The sequence below is a fragment of the Polyergus mexicanus genome, unplaced genomic scaffold (assembly GCF_030449975.1).
Source record: "Polyergus mexicanus isolate NDT 795.1 unplaced genomic scaffold, iyPolMexi1.0 SCAF_9, whole genome shotgun sequence".
NCBI lineage: Eukaryota > Metazoa > Arthropoda > Insecta > Hymenoptera > Formicidae > Polyergus > Polyergus mexicanus.
In genome coordinates, this window is record NW_027223329.1 from 9250708 (window position 1) to 9273797 (window position 23090).

Here is a 23090-nt window from a genome sequence, read left to right on the forward strand (position 1 = left end):
CGTTTATCATTCGCAGAACGCGCGACCGGTGCATCTCACGGTCCGTCCTCTATTTATTACACCCTCGCCTCCCCTTTAGCGCTCCCTCCGGCGCCGCGCGGAAACCTCCCCAGGGGTGAAATCGCAACGAGAGGCGGCCCTTCTAAGGACATCCACGATTGGGCGCCGAAGGGATGTGCCGGCCTCTCGGTAATAATCCTCGCGGTGTTCTTGGCCGCTTCATCGTTCGCATTTAATGAGGAATAGAACGAGCGCGAGAGGGGGGAGTGCGCGGGGATGATTCAGAGACACGTCTCTCGCAGACGGTTTATTTATTTAGACATTTAGAGCATGAGCAAAATATGATAACACGAAGAACGTGAGAGCACAATTTTGAAATACGATTATTTAAATTATTATATATATATATATGTATATGTATATATATATGTATATATTCAAACAACTCTGAATAATTATTAAATCACATTGGAAGAAAGAAAATTAACGCTTTAGTTATCATGCTCGATTCTCAATTAACCCGTTTCCCTCATTGGTGGATATTCAATATATCAATGCCTACGTATTTTATGCATATAATTATATATAGGAAATTTCTCGGCTCTTCTTTAAAATCTAACTGCAAATTTTATTTTTCCTGAAAAAAAAAAACGATGCGAAAATTATCTTTTAAATATTATATTTCCTATATATAAACGAACAAAGGGTATATAAAAGAAGGAAGATATATATGTAGGTGGGGGGGGGGGGGGCACACATATTTTATATATAATTATATATAAATTATTTTTTTTCTAGATTTAGATGATATTAAAGACAATCATGTTCAAATCAACTTCCAGATTTCTCAGCCGATTAATTGCAAATATTTCAATTCTTACTACTTTATACCCGGCTAAAAGATTAATACACTAGGAAAATATTCAGTAAAGTATTAATATTCGACGGTACACCCTTTCTCTCCTCACACAACGCGGAACACCTGTGTCCGCCCCCGCTAGGTATCGGTCGCGAATCTTCGCGTCGTCATTTCGTTACCTTCGAAATATTAATCTTGGTCGCTCTCTGGCGAACACACGTGCGCGCCTCCAATCTGTACGTCGACGACGACGACGACCACGACGGCGTCGTCGACGACGAGAGGACGAAGAGAGGAAGAGGCACGAAACGAACATTGTACGCGCACGCCGTAACAGCGTAGCAATAACAGCGTTCCATTATATGTAGCTACACCGCGAGCGGGCGAGATTGCAAAACATGCCTAGATTAATGTTTTCTCATCCCGAGGCTTTGTTGTGCAACCCGAGAGGGGAGAGGTAGGGACGGAGAGAAGAGGAGGGGACGGACGGTGGCGGCGCACCCTCCTGCCTGCCTCGCGTTCTCCTGTCGTCACTCACCCCCTCTTTCTCCCTCCTCAACACCACCCCGGTCTATATACAATCGCGTCATACGACAATGAACAGTACGAATTACGTTGCATTCTCTTTTGCGGGCTTTCTCTCTCTCTCTCTCCCTTCGGTCGGTCCTTCGCGGTTTCGCGGCGAGTTATTATTCCACGTCGCGAGAAAGAGAGAGAGAGAGAGAGAGAGAAAAGAATAAGAGAGTACGAACAGCGTAAAATAACGATCAGGAGATCTCGAAATAAATTGAAAGAAGGATTGATGCAGAATAAATTATCTCATAGATGTATCTCACGTATTTTAGATTTCCTTTGTGAAATCATCCCCCTTCTCGTTACAGATTCTTCGGTGACGGTTCATTGTTCGTGTCGCAAAGAAAGTATCAGCGTGAAAAAGTCGAAAAAGAAGTTAATTAACTCAAAGTTTTTTGCGTTTACTTTATACGTTTCATACTTTTGTGAGAATTTTCAATATTATCAGGAAAAAATAATAGATTAGAAAGAAAGATATTTGATATGCAAAATAAATTATCAATATTCGATCAGGACAGAGGAAAACGGAGAATTAAAAAAAAAAAGAGAATTATTTCAAATATAGTAGATAATCAATATAAAAAATAGTAATAAAATTTTATTTAAAAAAAAAAAATTATTTTATATTTTTTAATATGTCATTTTTTCTAATTCTAGAGTATTTTCGTAGGTGAAACGTGCAGATATCTCTCTCCGAATTTATATTAAATATTTTTTAATAATATTTTCGATGAACCAGGTGGCCGTGAATTGTAAATGATCACCAGGTAAGGAAAGAAAGTGAATTTGACCAGTCTCTTCCATCTTACGTAATCCGAGCCAGTCCTACGAATCAGACAAAAAAATAATTATGCATTAAGCGGTATCATATTGTTAAATCGATCGAATGTGGTTACGTACCTGCAGGTACAGCTCGCTTTCCTGCAGTTTCTGTATCTCCTTCGCTTGACCAGGTTTATAGAATCCAAACCACTCTGACTCCGTTGGTTCGACCATCGTATCGTTTTCAAATTTAACGAGAACTAAAGTTCGAAGCTTTTGAAGATTGTCCCTATATACCTAATGACAATAATAAATAAAAGAAAGATTATTATATTTAATATTATACTTTATGATTGTCTCTATCATAATTTTAATGACGTTATTAAAATTCCGTATCACTTTGATGATAAGATGCGTCATCTTTTTACACTTATATCGATTATTATATTCTAATAAAATTAAGTTGCAATGCATAATCATTTACATACCTCGTTGATAATCTTTTCATTATTGATATCGACGAGAAAAACATTTTTTTTTCGATATTCATCTTCCTTTAAGGGATCGTGCCAATAGGCAGCTTGTACTAACGACTCTTGAATATACCTATGGAAAAAGTTGAATATAAAATACGTTTCTTTCTTTTTTTCTACTGCTAAGCAAGATTGAATAATTTTTTTCGAGAAACATGAGAGTAAATACCATAAATATGCACCATAACGCAACATGCGCCGCATATAATTGCACAATCGAGATGTATCCGAACACTTTGGTATCCCGAAAACACCTTGGTGCTGACCGCCTAAAGAAATCAAATTCAGCATTGGTGGATCGGGGCATCTTTGGGCTACCGCTCGCCTATCAATAGAGAAAATAATAATATAGAAATAAAAAATATTCATTAAAATTATATGTTGTTGTAAATAAATAAATAAGGTAATTTACAGGAATTGAGCCCCTTGAGAGAAACCAATGGCATTGTATCCATTTTGAAGTCTTGTGTCTTGTGACAATTGCTCGCATACATGTTTAATTTGTTCATTAATATTTCCAAAATAGCTGTTCTCAACGTCCTAGATTAACAAAGATATCGTTTTAATTCTGCATTAAAATAAACAAGAATAAAGTAATGGAATAAGATGCAAATAATATCCGATTATCAGATAATAATATCAATATAAGTCTTGTATAGAAACGTCCATTATTAGAGTAAGATTAAAATAAATTAATTGAATGAAGATAAATACATAAGGCAAGAATAGAGATAGGATAGAATAAGAAAGTAAGATAAATTTGATGCTACTATAATATTTTTGTAATAAAATATGCTTTCAATTATTGACAACTTTATGTCCAACCTCAATAACATTATCTCCGATGCATATAGAATTGATATAGACTCCAGGTATTTCATTCTGAAGAATTTCTTGTATTTTTCCAAGACTGAAAGAGAAGCAGCAGCTATCACCTGCAAAAGATATGCCTTAATCACCATAGCAATAATAAAACAGAAAATAAAACAGAAAATTCTGAAAAATAATGATTGATGAATAAAATAAAATATAATATCTCAAGTTATATAAGAAAGAAACGTTTCAAAAATTTTATACACTTGCAAACATATTATTACATTTATTAATATAATATTTTAAAAAGATAAAGAAATTTTCATATACAACCTACTTTATTTTTAGGCGATAACGAGGATATCAATATATTTACATATGTAGCAAACGCCGATAAATATGTATCGTTTTTTATGATAAGATTGTAATTCCTTTAAACTAAGTATGGGAAGAAAGAAAAGGGGCATTCTTTAAAATAAAATTAGATTGAAAGTTAATATATTTTTGACAATCGGATATAAAATTTTACATTCGCACAAAAATATCACAGATGTGAAGAATGTTACAACTCAAACAATTAATAATTATATCAGTTATACTTATTTAATATAATGAAAATAGTCGTAAAAATAAAACAATAATAAAACTCACCCATTCCGTGCCAGAGTACTATTGGCACCGGTGAATCGCTTTTTCCATCTCCTTCTTCGCGTAAACAATGACCGGTATTCGCGCATAGAGATATCAAGACGATAAAAATGCAGGCGCGATTTATCGTCCACTTTCCCATGATTTCGCGATTCATGTTCAACTCGTCAATCGCGCTGACGTGTGTGCAGGAATTGACCGTACGCAATATTTTTACGACATCGTTAATCATCGTTGCAATCAGCTGAGCGTGACATTTGACAAATCATATGTTTTGACATATATTTATCGACGACAACGCTCCGTACGGTCGTAACGAAAACTTCTTGAAACATTTACGTCGAACTCATTCGATAATTCAGATTTCGTATTTGCCTCGCGCGTTTCTCGCGTCTGAAAATTAATCTCATTGTCAGATAAATGAAAAAATTTTCTAGCTACGTATTTATATAGAGATACACGTACTACTTTAAGGAAACATATATTTTTACATTTATTTTTCTATATTTTGACTTTAGTCCAATATGACATTCGATCTATGACACCCTTTATGCGAATGTCGAGCTTGTCAGATTAAATTTCTTAATCGCGCAACATATTTTAATTATATAATTTTCAGCATTTCTATTATTCTTCTTAATAACGCTATCATAAGGCCAAGTTATATATACATTTGACATTTTTGTTAAAATGGAATATATTTAACGAAATATATAAAATAAAATAAAATATATAATGAAATTATCTAGGAGCGGAACACTATGCTTGATAAAAACACAAAAGGCGAATGAGATTAATTTAAATTATTTTTTCCTTACACGTGTTAAAATATTTTCTGTATACAATCAATCACGATTAGGATTATCAATAGTAAACAAAATCTCAATCTCAATAAAAAAGTGATGTGCAGCTTCTGATGCGAAGCTTTATGGTTCACCGACGTGAAAGCGCATCTCGTATCGCCCGTTGTTATTTCCGCGCATTAACGAATACCATTCGTTCCTCGCGGTTGGCCGACGAAAGAAACGGATCCAGAGGAGGGTTGCTCGGGCTGGAGAGTCTCCCGTACCCGGTGGCGGGAAAATGTTTGGGAGGAGGAGTGGCGAACCAGTGGCCGTTTTGTTTAGCGAATCGCCGCGATATCGGGGAGCACAATGCGCGATATTCGAGCCGCTTGTTCCGGGGATACATTGTTTCCGTTCTTCGGCGTTCCGTTCCGCGTATGGAAAATGTGCAGTAATTACTTAAAGCGGATCTCTGAGACGAGACCATCGTCGACGGACGCGGGAAACTTGCCGTAGCGGGAAAAGCTGCGATCTCACGCGGCTCTTGGCGATTGATTATTGCGTAATCGATTATTTTTGCGAACGAAAGAGAGAGAGAGAGAGAGAGAGAGAGAAAGATTTTTTGATGAAATTATTTAATAACTGTCACTATATAATATAAACGCGAGAGATTGAATCTCATGGAATTTATCAAGCTTTAACAAAACAAATTAATGCAACGGAATTCAGTAATTTCTAAAAAACGATGATATGTTATAATAATCTATTTTTTATATGATTTGAGAGAAATTTTTTGTTCTCGATAAATATATTTTTTTGAAACCTGAAATTAATATTGATATTACGATAACAGAAAAGTGCAATATATGAAATATTATGCGATATTTTTCAAGAGGCGATTTTTGCAAAAAAGAATCAAAAATAGAAGGAAATCGTAATAGACGCTGCTAGTGGGAAGAGATGCGGATAAATAAGAATCGTAGAAGGATTGAATTGGAGAAGGAAACGGAGAAGGAGGAAATATATAGAGAGGTAGAAGGAGAAGGAGATCGATCGAGGGGATGATGAGTAGGAACATCGACATATTAAAGAGATGGGCAACGAGAAACCGGCCAGCCCAGTAGGAAGCAAATTAACCGGAAATCTTCCTGGTAATACTCAGGTTGCGGTTAAGAAATTTCCTCGCAGAGTTTCTCACGCAAAATATTTGAGAATACCGTGCAAACTCGTCAAATTAATCTACCGTTTATACCAATTGAACTATATATAAGAAACACCCTATATGTTTTATGTTATTTTAATCTTTTTCCACACGTGTGTAATCGCAAAAAGTGTAAATATCTTTTTCCACATGAATCTCCGATTTTCTCTCATAGCAGAATGCCTTTAATTGCTTAAAAATCAGGGTGAAAAATTATTAGAAATGTATTACGAGAAAAAGAGATGATCCCACGAGACAAAGTAAATATTACGGACATACCGTACGTATGTATTTTTGCGCCAAATGCGAAGAGAAGATGCACATAAATCTAAAATTGTATCCCGAAAAAATGGAACTTTCTCTACGGGGGGAAAAAAAAAAAAAAAAAAAAATCCAATAGAGCGACCGAAAGATCGCGAATCGAACATCGCGAGACGTGTGTTGACTCTCTACCCCTTTTTCGTCATCCCTCTCTTTTCCAACTCTCCGCGCTCTTCTACATCCTCATCCCTGCCATCCTCCCTCCCGCTGCATCTCCTTCCGCGGCGTAATGAATCCAGTTTGTCGAACTCCACCGCCTTCTCTCTCCGCCGAGAGGGGGAGGATTTTCCCGACCGTCCTAACCGGATCCGTCCGGATATCCATCCCGACCATTCCGTCCGCATCGGTAACTATGCGCCACTACACGTGCGAACCACTGCGCTTTTCGGTGCCCCCCCCCCCCGCGACGGCGGCCAACCCGCGCAGTCATTTCGCATCTCTCCACCTATCTCGTCCCCCTGCTCTCGTCAACCACCCCCGCGCTATACGCAGCGCCCGCGCGCTCCCGATGCCCGTAATTACATCGAGTTCCCTTGACGATGGTCCCGGGGAGAGAGCAGAGTGGTAGAGGGTTCTAATTAATCAGCTAGCCGCACCGCGCGCGAATCGTTCCCGCACACGCTACGGCACGCCTATAGGTTGACCGTCGACCAAAGCCCGACCGTAGGCGGGGGGATGAGGTAGGAGGGGAAGGCTCTCTCTTCCAGCCGACGTTGTTAACCCTTAGTTAGTCGCGTAGCATAATTAGTCACGGTACTAATGATACCGATCTATGTATGTGTGTGTGTGTGTGTGTGTATGTGTAAAACGAGATTCTTGTTAAACTCACATTTTATTCTTTTATCATAAATTAAATTAAATTTAGGCGGATTGCGTATGTATATGTAACGATATGTGCGCATAAAGAAAATTGCATATGTAAATATATAATAATTAATGATGATATATAGAAAAATTATAAATAGTAGAAGAGAATAAAGAGTCTCTGAGAAAGAGCTCTGTCTTATTTCAAAAGAGAGATTCTGAAGTAAAACGTTCTAAATATCGCGTAAAGGCGATCCTACAAAATGAGCAATGTAAATCTATATATCATCCCTCTCATAGTTTACAGAGCCGGAATATTTCAAAAGCGAGTCGATATTTTTAATTAGTAATAATATTTTTGGATGAAAGAGAGAGAGAGAGAGAGAGAGTTCTCAATTATATATATATATATATATTTAGCAGAGGCCGGCCTAAATTCGCAACATCCGGAATACGCAACGAAGGGTTAATCGGCTGATCGAGAACGAAGAAAATCGACGTTCTTTGTTGCCGCTTTATTCCTTGGTGGCCTTTCAACGGCGAATCTTCCTCGTCCCTTCGGAGAGAGAGAGAGAGAGAGAGAGAGAGATATTTCGGGCAATAATTACTCGGAAATCACTAAGCCGAGAATACAGAACGGAGGAGGTTTCGGCTTGGCCGCAGCTGCACTGATGTCGTACTAATGAATCTAGTTTGCCCGTTCTCTGTATATCGGCCCACCCTCCCTTTCTCTCATCTTCTTCTGTTCTCTCCCTCTCTCTCTCTCTCTTTCTGTCTCTCTTCGTCCTCCGTTAAAACTTTTACATTTATATTCATCAATTCCCGTGTCTGAAAAACAACCGCAAACGCTAAATAAACGATATTTTCGGAACTAATAAAATATCATCGTCTAATAATGTGATATTTAAAGATTTTGATTTAGTTATTGTTAAAAAAGCAGTCGCAATAACTGCATTAACTTTGATACTAAAAACTAAAATTTGCAATTTTTTAATTTTTTAATTTTCTCGCGAAAGTCCTTTTAATAGGTTTAATGAGATTTTTGAGATTAAAATGATATCAATGATACATAATAAAATTGTATTATGTATCTAACCAAAAAGTATTCGAATAATATTTGACATCATTTTATTGCAAAATTCTCATTAATCGATTAAAATAAGTATTTATACCTTAATTACGATGCTTGTGTTTTATACGATCTTCTTTTATTATCGGTCTGATCCAATCTTAATAAGAGGCTAGTCGAAATAAATCGGTCATCAATACCGGAAGTAAGTTAATCATTTGAGCTGTTGTTCTTTAAAAAATTTGAATTTTCAGCGCTATTTATTTCCGGTGTCATCAACAGATAACATCTCATTCGTGTAGTAAAAATATCATCTGTACCAATAATCGGTAAGTTCAATCACGTGAAAATAATCGGTAAAGTAACCTCCTTATTTATCGATTGAAAATGGCGGGTACTGCATCAATAAGTTTGAGCGTCCTGTGTATTTAAAGACGTTTCTTTTGTCACATAATTGTTATATTATCGGCGTTACGCGTATTCCTTTTAACCGATATGGATGGTGATTATTACTCCACCGTGTATACATGGTAAACATATAAACTGTGTACAGATAGTATATCATATTCAATTTTGTGCGACAAAATGGAAAATTTATATCAAGGTTATCTTTATATTTTTGCAATTTTGCAAAGCAAAACTTTTTATTTTTAACGCTATTTAAACTCGATCATATTCCCTATGATACATTACAATTTGTAATTATAATTTATAAATCAATTTATATATTTAATATATAACGTATGATGCATATAAATACAATTCTATATTTTTATTCGTACCGTCAACTATCTGTTTTACTTTTTATACAGGTTTGAAAAATGTGGGATTATATCTAACATCAGAACACACCTGCGCCAAAACTTGGTGAATGCTTTGAAGCATAAGGATCTGACTCTGTGTAAGAATAGAGAGGCAAAATCAGCAAAACAATATGTTTACGATATGTTAATAGCCGAGTATCTGTTTAGTCACAATTATTCCTTCACCCTCTCGATATTTGCCAGCGAAGTACCGCTCTTGGTAAACTTTTGCAACAGCATGCCACAGGGCTCCTCTAATGATAATGAAAGAGGTAGTTGTAGCAATAAGTTGCAAAGTGATTATATAGTACATACTCTGGAAACATTGGGTATTGATCCGAACAGGCCCGAGGGCCAGTATATTATATCGAATTACATGAATACTGAAGCACCATTGTTGCTATCCATTTTAAGCTCTATAGCTTCATTTGTGATCAACACTCAGTCCTCAGTTAAAAATTCCTTATATGACAAGGAAACGCAAGCTAATTTGATTCTGGAAGCAAACCTTGCAGATGTGACAAAAATGCGTGCAGCGAGGAAGAAAATTATGCAACAGAAAAAACTGTACGATGATGAATTGAAAACGAAAGAGAGCAAATTAAAACAGCAAGCTTCCGTCATAAAACATCGGCTTAGTTTGTTAAATACAAAAGTGGCAGAAGCTCAGGTAAAATATCTCTCTTCAATTGCATAAAGATGTTCTACATTCATCATTATCGTTTAACAATAGATTTAAATATTTTGTGTACGAGATTATTAAATATCAAATATTTATATTTGTCAAATATCAAGTATTTTACAAGTTAACAAAAAATTGATCCTTTTTTTTATCAAAATTTTATTAAAGACTATTGAATGTGACAATTTTTATTGAGAAAAGATCAAAGATCTTAATAGAAAATGATGCCCTCTACTAATATATAAATATCTCTTGTACTATTTTTTTTCTGTTTATGTTAGAATTTAATGCAATCTTTGATACTGAAAGAAAAGCAGCTGAATGAAAAGAAAGACAGTAATGCACAATTCATCTTGCGAAAGGAGATGGAACTATCTACGAAACAGAATTTCTTAACGCAAGAAGCTAACAGGTATTCTGCATTATGAAAATAAAAGAAAAAAAATTATTAATATTTTATTTTGATTAAATTAGCTATTTGAAATTTGTATCTCGAATGATTTTTTTTTTATAGATTGCAGAGAGAACGGGATAGTTATAAGAAATTCGAGGGCGGTTTGAAGAAACTGCAACGAGAACTCGTCAAAATGCAAAAGGAGATGCCGCAAAACGCGTCAAACCAGTGCACTCAGAGCAATGTCAGAGATATTCACGTGCAAACTGATCTAGAGAGTCGCGCAATAATAGACGAGTGTAGAATTCTGCAACAGGAGAAGCTGGAATTGACGAACCTCGTGCAGGAACAACGATTGAGGATAGAAGAGATCACGCTACGTAGCGTGCAGTTATCACGCCAATTGGAGGAAGCGCGTTTGATTGGTATCGAAATACCGATTTCTGTCGCTCAAGCTGTCAATGCGAATGCAACGATCGTCAGCGAGAGCAGTTCCACGGAGGATATTCTGAAGGACGCGAAGATGCGATTGAAACGCCTAGAAGAGGAGAGCTTGAAAGCTGATAAATATTTTTCCAATTTCATCAACACCTCTTCGTAGCAGAAATAGAGCATTCTACAATATTTATGCAAAATTAATTAATTTATTTATTTATCGTTATTATATATATGCGCACCATTGACGATTGTTGCGAATGCACTTTGCGTACATTATACTTGCGTGATCTCCGTCTATTCTCGAAGAAAGAAAAAGACTGAATTGAAAAACATGTATCAAAAATTATCGGATATTTAGATAATTTATTTTATATAAAATTGGATGTTTTAAAACATTAATATACAAATTATCCACTATTTTTTTTGCTTTATTTCGAATTCTACGTTCATTACATGCAACATCAAACATAGCATAAAAAATATTAAGTCGAGCTCCCTTCGATTGTTGTACATCATCTTCGTTTTGGATCTGAACTTCTTCTAGTGCACTTGAATTAAGGATCATACCGAGCAATTGTGCTTTGTTGTGCACAGGATAAATCATACAGTTATTGAGCAGTTAAGGACTTTTTTTCTTTAAAAAAAAAAAAAAAAAAAGTTCGTAACATGTAAATTACAAATCTTTTATTATATATATATATAAAAAAAAGAAAAATCGAACATCTATATAAATTAATTAAGTATTAAATTATTGTCAAATATTATTATCATCTATATATCTACAACCAATAAAAAAGTCCAATTAATAAACATAAATTATATATTTATAAATAAATTATGTTGATAGAGACATTGAGAATCTTTCTATATAAACGTAAGATGAAAATGATCTCCAACTCAATAATTGTACGATTCACTCTATATATATGGTGCAAAAGCTATTTTAACACTTAATTAGTTACAATGTATAATATATCAAATTGTGTATGTGTGAATACATTATCGTACAAAATTATTTAATTGTAAAAAAAATGATAATATTATTTGTAACATTGCTAAGCAGTTCTACGTTAATATTAAGTGTATAGAAAAGGATATTGTTTGTCACGGCTTTCGCGTCCTTCGCGTTCGTGAGGACGATCCTTTGCGTATGGAGATTTTTCCTGAAAATACACATTCTTGAATAAATTTCCCGAATGCCGTGATTTCTTGCGACATTGAGGATACTTGAAAGATTTTTTTTTTCTTATAGCCGTCCATTTCGTCCTTTTAATGTACTTGTAGTAGACATCTTTATCAACTATGAGAAGTCAAGTAACAGAAAGTTGTTAAGAATATAATGACTTGGTTTCTCATTCTTTTATAAAATAGGCTAATAATTGATCATAAAGCACTACATGCAAATTTGAACCTAGCATTCATAGCATGCGTGTATGAGTGTGTGGGTATCAGAGTATATAATAGAAATTTTCAAATAAAAAACATTGAACAGAAATATATAATATATAAAAATTTATTTTTATTAGTCCAGATATTCTGGGCGATATATTTTGAAAACAAAATTTAAAAAAATGTAGAGAAATAGAGATATAGAAAGCAGAAGTAATTGCTCATAGAAAATGTAGAAGAATTAACTGTATGAAAAAATTAAGATTGCTATAAAACAGAAAATAAATGATTGATTACCAACAGAAATGTAACTGTTACTATAAGCGTTGTTATAAAAGATACAGATTATTGCTACTAACCTTACTGTAATGATGCTTCTCTCTATGTTCAGGAATGTCACCGTTCTGATGCGTACTTTTGGCTGACAAAAATATATCCATATTTCAATATATTTGTTCCAAATGTTTTCTTTGATATATCGATTCATACGTTTATTCTTTTTATATAATAAGAATTAAAAATTTGGTACAAACCTCTCTCATCATCTTTTCTCCGCTTTTGTTCGGTAATTACCATAGATTCTTCTGTCCGATCCTGCGTTATTATAATAACTTATTTAACAATAGTATGTATATGGCGCCAAGGTTCAAATTGTATGTGTGCATGATATGATTGTATAGAGTAATTATAAATGATAATTACCCTTTTCCGTCCTTGTTTCTTTTCCCTACGCTGCTCCTTCTGTTCGTCACGCGTTTTTCCTTTGCTGGAACGTTCTTTTTTATCAAGAATAGCCTCCACACGTCTGCCTTCCTGCTAGATACAAAAATATTTATGCAAAGAAAGATGAAAAAAAGAGAGATTATAATGTATAATATAGATTGTGTAATCACCTTCGGGACACTCTCTACTTTTCTTCTTTTTGCATCTGAAACTGAGTATAACTTAATATTAGAATATATTGTGTCAATATATAGTCATATATGTGTATGAAAGCAATTAAAAATATTTAAAAAAAATATTTATAAAATATCAGATAAATAAATAAAAAATAAAGTACATACATACACACACATATACTTCCATTATTTAGAAACACATATATTCAATGTGTTTGATTATTATACTAATTATAATACAAACCTCTCTCAGGACCTTCTTGCGTAGGTCCCGAACTAGCGCTACTATTTGACACACTGGAAAGATCTCGGTCTAAATTATCTATACCACTGCTATAATAATGTTCCTCCTAAAAATATAAAATTTATATTAAAATTAATTGTATGTTATAAATTAATTGGAAAAAAGTTAAATTTTGAATTACGAGGCAAAAAATATATAATAATATGAACATGAAATTTTAAATATCTGTTTACAAGTATTGAACAACAATACATTAAAGTTTAATATTTATCATTTTTATTTTAAAAGTATAGAATTGTCTATTTTGCAATTTCTCGATGGCTTATTCTATGAAAAACATAACACAGCCTTACTTTAATGTATGCACGTACCTTATAATATTTGCGATCCTTTTTATCTAATCCCTCATCCTCTTTCACTTCTTCCTTCTTGATATATTTCTCTTTTGCTTCTGAGACGTCCTTACTGTCTTCTTTCTTCCTGAACTTTTCGGAGTTTTCACTATTCAAAAAATTCATATTGCTGTACAATGAATGATTCAATTTTAGAAAATATTCAGTTTGAATGTTTATATATTTTTATGCACAGCTCTTTCTTAATAATTTATATCTCCTCCAAAACTAGGATAAATAAAATCATTGAAGACAAAAAGTGTGCAAAGGCTAAGAGAATATATTTAATAATTAAACATTTCTAAAATAAATAAGCTCTCTGATATAATGTTATAAATGTATAATGAAGTATGATAGATGTGTATTAAGCTCTTTGATGTAATGTAATAGAGATGTATGAATATTCTTAAATATATTGTACTTACTGATGCGTTTGGTTAGACGAACTTCGTTTTTCTCGTTGCTCCTTATTTTCTTTTTCGGGCCGAGTTTCTCCATTATTTTCTTTCACCGCTACTCCATTGCTAACTTTTTCATTTGTATCATTATTCGCAGTATCTGGTACCTTTCCAGTCTGCGAATGAATATAATCAGTAGTTCTCTTAAATGCATTTATCATGTAATTTCTTAGAAAATAATTTAACTCATTAGAGATAAAAAGAATAATACATCTTTTAATATTTTTCTTAAAACAAATTAAAATATAATCTCAGAAATTTTGGCAAAAAAAATTTATATTATAACCTTTTAATTTTCCATTTTTATGTGAAAGAAAAAGATATTTTATATTTATTGTATATAACAAATAAAGTAACATGATCTAAAGATAAAATATGAAACACAAACAACAAACTAATAAAAAGAAAAATCGTCAATTTCTAATATTTGATATTTATGTTCCACACAAAATAAACTACTTATCGAAAATATAACCTTGTCGCCCACGTGATGGAAATCCGATTCGCGTATCATATTGGGAGTTTTAGCCTTTAGTTGTCCACTGTATGATGTAGCCAGAACATGCAAGTCCTGGCGTTGGCCACGCTCTTCCTCTCTCACTTTTTCTACTTTTCGTTCAAGGATCTGAGAAAGTTTTGCCAAGACAGGAAAATGTGGCAATATCTTGATCAATATTATCAAAGAATTCCTTATTTGCACATAATCTTTAGAATCTAAACATACTACAATAGCCTGTTAAGAAAGAAAGAAAAAAGAAAGATTAAATTATAAGAGCTGAATTATTGTCAACATTGAAATATCTTCTTTGTATTAAAAATAATAATATATTTCTAAGATTTCACCTTTGTGATTTTGTAATGCCATTTGTGACACACATGTCTGTAATTTTCAAATCCGACCATATCATTCGCTTCGGAAAATTGATTGCTCACGCGAAACTTGGTCACGAATCCGGGATAATTACTGCATTCCTATGGCAAAAAAAATTTCTAATTAATAGAAGACAAATACATATCAGAATTAATATTTATATAAAAAAGCATGATTGTCTCTTTCAAAAATAACTTTTGAAGTCTTAAGAAGCAAAGTAATTTGTTAATTTGTATTTTTATTACCTTATCGAATATGGCTTTCTCAGAATGCCACCTCATTACAGTCTCCAACATGGCACACAAAAATCTGCCATATCGATTTGCTTCGTTCTCTGTGCATGAAGTGACTGAATAGGTAATATCACAGAAAAGCTGGAAAGACAAATAATTTATTGTAAAAAATAAAAATCTAATAAATTACAGATTTATATTAAATGTATAATATAAATGTATAATGTCTTGGAAAATTACATTCCAAAAAAAATTTTGGAATACGATTTTTCAGAATATTTCACACACCAATAAGATCATTAATACTAGAAAAAAGTAACTTACACGATCGTAGCAAAGCAAGGTCGAAAAATTTGCAGTCTTCAGGGAGTGGATGGTATGTACAAATTTCGCACAGTACATGGCGTCCACAGTTGTGAATGTACACCGCGGAAATAGGCACAACTGCAGAAACTGCGTTATCGTCTCATTCTTCGCAGATTTGGCGCTTCGTGACAAAAACCATGTATCCTTCTCTTGTCTACAAGTCAATAACAATCATATAATTATCAAAATTAGTGAATAATTATTATAATCATATATATAATTATATGAGAATCATATTATTGTATATGTTATATTGTATATGTATGTGTTATTACGATTTACCTCAGGTACGCAAATACTTTTTCGACATGTTCCTCTTGCTTCTTTTTTTCGTCCTGCAGCTTCTCAATCAGAGTAGTATACCTTTCCTGTTCTTTTTTTCCTTTACTTATATTCTAAAAATCAGCATCACTTACAATTTAAATTAAGAAGAGAAGAGAAAAGTATTTTCTTAAGTTTAAAATGAATCATCTTTTTGCCACATATAGTATTGTAATCAATATAATAAAATGCTAAGTTTGCTAATATCGCATTACCATATCTTTGGAATCGGCCGTCTGTGCCGCAAGTTGTTTCAACTTGCTGATTTCCCTTTGATAGCTTTCCACCGGCACATACAAATCGTACATCGATAGGGACCAAAATGTGACTAAGAATTGTGGTGATATGTCCTCCCATACTTTTAGAGGGTGCAATGGTCTAACTGACTGAGCGACGGGTGCCATAACAGCTTGCGCGGCTTCCGCATATTTCAATTGCTTCATAGCCGTGGACATTTTTTTATAATTCGGATCGGCTTTACGAAGGGCATCATATTTTATCTGCAAAAATAAAATCAAGATTATAAAATGCATAAAAATACGTGTTAAATTGACAAATAAAATTATAAGCGATATATAAATATTTTTGAAATAAAATTCTGAAAAGTAGTTTATTTAATCAATTATTTGTGCTGTGATTCTCTAATAGTTCAAACTATTAAGTCAAGGAAATATTAGAATGCTTTGGGAAATTTGAAGGTGCGTATAAGTGGCTTGCTTACATTTATGGCATGTGCAAACATTGGCCTCGCCAGAAAAAATGCGACATCCGAGTGTATGTGATTATCTTGGAGCATAGAATGAATTGAAGGCAGTCGCTCCACATACTCGTCCACCGTCATTGTTGACCCCAGAAATGTTCCAAATTGTACCAGTGTATCTTGACACTGATCGTACAACTTGCCTGTTATAGATGTGAAAAATAAAAATAAAATAAAATAATAGGAAAGAGTTTTTCTTACTCTTATACTATTTTCCATGTTTACAATTCAACTTACCAACAAGTTTCAGATGAGATTTGTCCGTCTCTCTGTAAACGACGCAGTGTTTCTGTTGTGCCATTAGCAAGCATAAGGCGACTGCGAGATCGTGTTCGGCGAGAGCTTCTTTCAAACGCTGTGAAGATTTTTTTGTGTTGCGGACTTGACTGAAGTAACCGGCCTTAAGAAATAATATTTTCACATGAGACAACTAATCTGTATCAAAATTTTATATACAATATTATATATTCGAATAATGTTAGAATTTACCTCATTTTTCAACAAATCACCACCCGCCATTGCATCTAATTGATCAGATGTCATTTCTTCGGCTGCCTCGATACCGGCCATCTTTTGTACTATCTCCTTCAATATCAGTAGATCTAGGCTGGAAACAGATTTTAAAATGTTATATGCAATATAACAATGATTTAATGCTTAAAAAAATTACTATAATATTTGTATGCGGAAAATTTAATTATATATGGAATATACCTCTTTTGAGCTTTAAGTTGATTTGCTACATATTGTAATAATCCTGTTAATTCGATGTTATATTTCTTAAATATCGCTCCGCAAAAGGAAGCCAGAGACTGCAACCATAAGGATATACTAGTGCCATCGTGTTTAAATCTATCCCTGTCAGCACCTGCTAATGCTTCTACAAGACAGTACCCTAACACGTCGTACGAAATATTTGTCAAGTATTTTAAGGAGTCTACTACAGGTCCTGAAACGTATAATGCGATATGTAATGGTCATTTCTTTTTTTTAAAATTAAGTTTGACACTCCATTAGACGTGCGCACTATATGTACCTATAAGGTTATCGTATAACTGGATTTGTATCAGAACGTAATCGAACAATACACCCGGTGAAGAATGCGTAAGTTTCCCTATCGATCGACCGACTGGCTTGATCGTCTCCTTGCTCACGCGTTTCATAATAGACTTGATCGTTTTCTGGGCGTCCGCCCGTTTCCGTAACAGAGCTGCATGTTGTAACGGAGTGTCGTTCTTCCAGCGCGCGTACAGACAGTAGCGATTTTGATAGGGATAATATTTTAGAATGTTCCACAATTCCTCAGCGACGCAACAATTGCAATCCATGAAAGAAAGCGAGGGTAGCAGCGCGACATCGAGGATTGTCAATACATCGTAATATAAGCTGCAGTTCTTATTCAACGGTTGTTTGCCCGCGTCGAGCGGACAGTGTTTGATAGCGGTATGACACAGCCTCATCACCTTGTACATTAGAATAGGATCGTGGTGTAGATTCGGCCCAAGCACGATCAGCATAGGCAACAAATGCTCGTGAATATCCTTCAGATCGTGTATCAGTGGTGGTGCGAGAGCATTTTTTAAGGGAGGTACTTTACGACCTGGCAATTTAGGGGAAACAATGCAATGCCTGGAAGAATTAGAAAACTTGTGACTCAGGGGAGCTAATTAGAGCGCTAAATAGAACAGCTATCGTAAAAAGTGTAATAATTTGTTAGCATAGCATACAATTTTTGCTCAACTGTAATTTATTACAAATTGTATTTTTAAAATAAACAATAAATGTGAAAAAAACATTAATGGCTTACTTTCTATATACAGGTTCGATAAGAGCCTGAATCATTTTGCACAACGCTAAAGCTATGGGACGTTGATCAGTGAAACAGCAATCTGGCAAACGATTGAATAAGCTTTGTGCCACTTCCCAAGCTCCGATTTCCAGAAGGGCTTCACATAATACAAATTTTTGATTGTTCGCATATTTGTCCTTTAAAATGAAATAAAGTGATATATTGTACTTTTGCGAAACATTAGTTAATAATGAACAGGCAAATCATTGATTAATAAACTCAGTTTAGCAAATTATTAATTAAAAAGTTGAAAATTGTTACTTGAATATTTGTAATATGAAAATGTACACGCAAAACTTAATTTTTATCAATCTTTAAACAGAATATATATATATATATATATTCTGTTTAAAGATGTAAATGTAATATATATTACATTTATATTAAAATAAAACTCAATATTCCGACTTCAAATCATTAGATTTTTCATAGATTTTCAATTTTTAAAAAAGCTTAATTATAGAGAAATTACAATTAATAAATTTTGAACAGACTTATATCAGAAAACTTTTGAATTCATTAAATAATAATCAGCTAAACTCAAATTTGCAACACAATGAGTAACTAATAAAATTTTTTTTGGTTGCTACTTGTGCATTGTCCTTCTCTTCCACAACGTCCTCTTTGTCCTTTGTTGAGATCACGCTCAATTTTCGCACATACTCCTTAGCCTGCTTCATCGCCTGGTCGTGATCTAATATGATAGTTTTATCATCTGGCACTAGCCAAGGTAATATGTCGTCCAGTTTAATCACATTGTGCTGCAGCATAAGCGCGGTGACCTTTTGGAGCGAAAATGGCGTGGCGTCGACGGTGGAACAGTATTTAAATCCTAACACCTCGCAAAGTACCTGTTGATCACTCATATACGAGCGTATTAAGGGAATAAATAGAGCATCATCTTGCGGTCGGTTTTCAAAAGTTTCTAGCAAGATGTCGAGTACTCTATTAGGATCAAGATTAAAATAACCTGCAAGGAGACAATATCTTGTACTTTCAATTATTCTTTTTGCAATTTTTCAAGACACCAATATTTGTATGTGACCACTAGCAAAAATTAAGAGAATCCTACCAATAAGAGATTTAACAATTTCCAGTGTCGAGGCTACTTCGTTGCCTGGACGTTCTTGATTTAACTCTACAATGAGCTTGGAGTAACCCTCGCTCTCTTCACGAAATAAATTAAATTTTCTCTGCTTATAACTGCAAAAAAATGGATGAGATCTTTTTAAATCTCGTCTATACCACAAAAATAGTTCGAATTTTTGTATACATTGATAAGAAAATACTCACTATAATTTTGTTTTTACTTTTATAAACTTGGTTTGAAAATTTTTGTTTTTTAATGTTCCTACATCTTGCAAAGTTTCAATCTCTAAACGTTCTTTCAATATTCTGTCGGTCAAAAACTGTGAAGAACAAAAGAAATAGAAGAAATTGAGGTAGAATATAAGAACTCTTGCTTCATTAAAACAATAAATCGATTTTTAAAACTGTGATATATATTCCTTTTAATATTTCTTCTTCTCAATGATTTTTGATGGTATTTTTAAATTAAGATATATAATATAAATGTATACATAAAAATGTATACATACCTTTTCAGATTCTTTCACAATATAATAAAAATTATTCCTTTCTTCATTATGTGCTTCTGCATCGATTAAAGTAAATATATCTACTATTGCAGATGGTATTGCACCATCAAAATTCTACAAATAAATTTTTAAAGTTAATATCATTATAATTCTATCTTAACAATCTGTAATTTTGATAATTCTTTATAAAGCTTAAAATAGTAAAAAAAATTTTGTCATACCGTAAGTTCACCTAATGTCTGTACTACACTGTCCTTTTTTACATTTCCATGGATTCCATTTGATATTAATTCGTATAATCCGCGCTTCCATTCTATAAACAAAAAGATCAAATTAAAAATTCTTTTCATCAAAGATACAATTACATATAAGACAATATAATCTAAATATAGAATAATGCGTACATATGTGGAAAGGGAATTAAAAATACATAAAAAAAAATTAAAATTTAGAAAAAAAAAACAAATTTTTATCGTAATTGCAGATATTTTCAGAGAACCATTCTCTCTCATTCCAATTCAAAATATATGAAATACTCATAAACAAGTAAAACAAAGGAAAACGAGTTAATAATTGTATATAACCAGAAAATTTCAAGAATATATAAAATTTTGGAACGATATACGTATATACATTTAGGAACTGGAATAGGAAGCGGACTGCATGTTTGCCGCGAAGAAGCAACAATGGTTCAGATCGACGGCGTGCTAGTTTAAGCATTTATAATAGAAGATATACTCGGCGGCGAAATATATTACCTGGTGCGTTGCCTTCCTTAAATTTGTGCTTGATTAGCTTGAGGCTGCAAACATGCGTGAATTGACAAATTAAGTCTTCAGTAGAGAGCGAGTTAACAGGAGTAGATAAGTGTTTTCGTGAACCAGCAATGCACCGTGTCGATCGCGTCGACCAGGCGACGCGCCAACAACACCACTTACAAATCGTTTCTTCCGTGTTTATCCCATGACTTCCACAATTCTGTATGCCATACTTTGCTGGCCATATTTAATGCTCTGGTCCGTTTTATTTAAAAAGGGGCTCCGCGAGCATCAATCAAACGGGAATTAAACGATCAACTCGACATCGCAGGTTAATGTGTGATGAGAACGTATGTATCTCTCTCCTTCTCTCTTCCTCTCTCTTTAAGCGCGTCCTCGAAACTATCAGCCATCGCAATCTCGAGAACTCGATTAAGGATTGCGTTCGAAAATTCACTCGTCCGAGTAGCATTTCATTGACCAATCAAAACAGAAAATTTTTGTTTCTCTTGTCCTGATTGGTTAATCAGGGAGTAAGTTTTGGAACGCAACCTCGTGTATTAATTCATGTTGGAGCCTATACAGATGTCGCTGAAGCTGTCTTCCTTTTCCCAGCGGAAATTTCCCTTCTTTTATGTCCCCTCTTGCAATTCCTGCTCTTTCTTACCTAGCTATAATTGGAAGAGGTAGTGATGATTACTTTTAAGTTATAATCCATAAACATCCTACTCGTAGATTCTTCACAAATATTTAGATCCTATAAAATCCTATTCAATAGATCTTCTTTTCGTCAATTAATATTGAAGTAATTGTCGTACTCACTTTTTTCCGCCGTTAATTGGCGTTGAACATGTGATGGATTTGTTGTTGATCATGACAGATTTTACTTGTTACTCTAATATATTACGTACTGTGTTTTAAATAGTAATTGCAATAAATTAATAATTCTTTGTATCGCGAAATAGCTATTATATCTTTTGCTTTGTTAAGAATTTTTTTCTCTTTCATCATAAACTTTTTTCATAGAATATTCATTTCTTAGATATGTATGTCTAATTTCACCTTACACATGTTTCTCTATCTGTATAATTAACAATTTTTTAAAACTAGGTAAACAAGATGGCTAAATCTTCTGAAAAGAAGGGAAAAAGTGCCATCAACGAGGTGGTGACTCGTGAATATACAGTGAATCTTCACAAGCGTCTTCATGGCGTTGGATTCAAGAAACGTGCTCCACGAGCCATCAAGGAAATTAGAAAATTTGCGGAGAAGCAAATGGGAACGCCTGATGTTAGGATAGACACACGTCTCAACAAGCAATTGTGGTCCAAGGGCATCAGGTAAGCTCTCGATAAAATCTGAATTGAGGAGTTTTACATGCTTAAACCATTTGATAATAATTTGTCATAATAATCAATAATTTTTTGATTATAAGCTATTATAATTTATTATAATTTTTTGAAATACATTCATTTATAGTAAAAGTACAAATTGATATGTATTGAAACAAAACCTCATTCAATTGTAATTTTTTGCTTTAGTTAGTAATGTATGAAATAAAATTTTTGAATCTAAGGTGACTTTATTTATATGCAAATTTGTTATGAAAATATTGATTCTTTGTTGATAGAAGAATATAAAGATAAAATAATGAATAGATAAAATAATTCTGCAATATTCTTTATATCATTTATTTATTTTTCAGGAATGTTCCCTTCAGAGTGCGTGTAAGATTAAGCAGGAGAAGAAATGATGACGAGGATTCTGCAAACAAGCTTTATACCCTTGTCACATATATACCTGTTGCAACGTTTAAGGGTCTTCAAACTGAAAATGTGGATGCCAGCCAAGATTGATGTACTTCTGTAAAATAAACAATAACAAACTTACAAATACGTGAGGTTTTATCTTACCATTTAATTTATATCAGATTTCGTGAATATATATTTTAAATAATAAAACATGGTATTTTATAATACTCTATTTTTAATGCTCGCAAAACTTTCTAAAAAATTATTATAACTGATATTTTTTTTCGGATCGTCACATCTAGATAATTAGAAAACTTTTCATTGACCATCACTGATTGTCACACGGATGAAAAAGATTCATGATTTTTTAAATTAATATTTATCTTTTTTTAAGATAGTTTTACTTTTCTAATTCCTCTTGTTTTAACTATATTTAATTTCAATTTATACAGACTCGAGAATTATACAATTCAACAAAAAATAACTTTCTCTTGAACAAGAACAGGTTTAGTTATT

The 23090-nt window shown here is 33.4% G+C and overlaps 4 protein-coding genes across 7 annotated transcripts; 2 read left to right on the forward strand and 2 right to left on the reverse strand.

The window, feature by feature from the left end:
* Positions 1-2032: 2032 nt before the first annotated feature.
* Positions 2033-4449, reverse strand: Ppt1 (Palmitoyl-protein thioesterase 1). The gene is made up of 7 exons (XM_070301210.1): positions 4192-4449; positions 3553-3662; positions 3140-3267; positions 2897-3052; positions 2683-2800; positions 2333-2491; positions 2033-2257 (listed from the first exon to the last, which is right to left on the reverse strand). Exons 1-7 carry the CDS (start codon positions 4418-4420, stop codon positions 2132-2134), a joined length of 1026 nt encoding a protein of 341 aa, XP_070157311.1. The 5' UTR covers positions 4421-4449; the 3' UTR covers positions 2033-2131.
* Positions 4450-8797: 4348 nt separating this feature from the next.
* LOC138936065 (uncharacterized) lies at positions 8798-12663 on the forward strand. The gene is made up of 4 exons (XM_070301132.1): positions 8798-8898; positions 9181-9841; positions 10135-10265; positions 10368-12663. Exons 1-4 carry the CDS (start codon positions 8864-8866, stop codon positions 10846-10848), a joined length of 1308 nt encoding a protein of 435 aa, XP_070157233.1. The 5' UTR covers positions 8798-8863; the 3' UTR covers positions 10849-12663.
* Positions 11037-21210, reverse strand: Tho2 (THO complex subunit 2-like protein). 4 transcript variants are annotated; one of them, XM_070301127.1, is made up of 28 exons: positions 21004-21209; positions 20824-20867; positions 20287-20378; positions 20066-20179; positions 19761-19876; positions 19540-19670; positions 19058-19437; positions 18426-18604; positions 17655-18247; positions 17333-17567; positions 17108-17225; positions 16856-17018; positions 16580-16761; positions 16074-16358; positions 15820-15932; positions 15496-15691; positions 15184-15312; positions 14911-15039; positions 14543-14800; positions 14035-14183; positions 13589-13718; positions 13218-13323; positions 12968-13008; positions 12777-12890; positions 12608-12668; positions 12434-12495; positions 11784-11848; positions 11039-11228 (listed from the first exon to the last, which is right to left on the reverse strand). In XM_070301127.1, the coding sequence occupies exons 1-28, from the start codon at positions 21066-21068 to the stop codon at positions 11198-11200; spliced, it is 4281 nt and encodes a 1426-aa protein (XP_070157228.1). In that variant the 5' UTR covers positions 21069-21209; the 3' UTR covers positions 11039-11197. The 4 variants fall into 4 exon arrangements, with proteins under 4 accessions (XP_070157232.1, XP_070157228.1, XP_070157229.1 ...); XM_070301128.1 differs by having other exon boundaries at positions 11040-11228; positions 12777-12887; XM_070301130.1 differs by lacking the exons at positions 11039-11228; positions 11784-11848 and adding an exon at positions 11855-11985 and having other exon boundaries at positions 21004-21210.
* A 230-nt stretch (positions 21211-21440) lies between these two features.
* Rpl31 (ribosomal protein L31) lies at positions 21441-22716 on the forward strand. Its single transcript, XM_070301263.1, has 3 exons — positions 21441-21509; positions 21934-22163; positions 22529-22716. Exons 2-3 carry the CDS (start codon positions 21943-21945, stop codon positions 22677-22679), a joined length of 372 nt encoding a protein of 123 aa, XP_070157364.1. The 5' UTR covers positions 21441-21509; positions 21934-21942; the 3' UTR covers positions 22680-22716.
* The last annotated feature ends 374 nt before the right edge of the window (positions 22717-23090 follow it).

What these genes read in the sequence shown, in the direction of transcription:
- Ppt1 (XM_070301210.1), bottom strand. Translation starts at nt 4,420, where the DNA reads ATGATTAACGATGTCGTAAAAATATTGCGTACGGTCAATTCCTGCACA. An exon ending in AGTACTCTGGCACGGAATGG is followed by an intron (nt 3,663 to 4,191) that starts GTGAGTTTTATT and finishes TATCTTTTGCAG; the next exon opens with GTGATAGCTGCTGCTTCTCT. An exon ending in CGTTATGGTGCATATTTATG is followed by an intron (nt 2,801 to 2,896) that starts GTATTTACTCTC and finishes CTTTTTCCATAG; the next exon opens with GTATATTCAAGAGTCGTTAG.
- LOC138936065 (XM_070301132.1), top strand. Translation starts at nt 8,864, where the DNA reads ATGGATGGTGATTATTACTCCACCGTGTATACATG. An exon ending in TACTCCACCGTGTATACATG is followed by an intron (nt 8,899 to 9,180) that starts GTAAACATATAA and finishes CTTTTTATACAG; the next exon opens with GTTTGAAAAATGTGGGATTA. An exon ending in CAAAAGTGGCAGAAGCTCAG is followed by an intron (nt 9,842 to 10,134) that starts GTAAAATATCTC and finishes TGTTTATGTTAG; the next exon opens with AATTTAATGCAATCTTTGAT.
- Tho2 (XM_070301127.1), bottom strand. Translation starts at nt 21,068, where the DNA reads ATGGCCAGCAAAGTATGGCATACAGAATTGTGGAAGTCATGGGATAAA. An exon ending in CAACTTAAAGCTCAAAAGAG is followed by an intron (nt 17,226 to 17,332) that starts GTATATTCCATA and finishes ATCTGTTTCCAG; the next exon opens with CCTAGATCTACTGATATTGA. An exon ending in CGGCCGATTCCAAAGATATG is followed by an intron (nt 15,933 to 16,073) that starts GTAATGCGATAT and finishes GCTGATTTTTAG; the next exon opens with AATATAAGTAAAGGAAAAAA.
- Rpl31 (XM_070301263.1), top strand. Translation starts at nt 21,943, where the DNA reads ATGGCTAAATCTTCTGAAAAGAAGGGAAAAAGTGCCATCAACGAGGTG. An exon ending in TTGTGGTCCAAGGGCATCAG is followed by an intron (nt 22,164 to 22,528) that starts GTAAGCTCTCGA and finishes TTTATTTTTCAG; the next exon opens with GAATGTTCCCTTCAGAGTGC.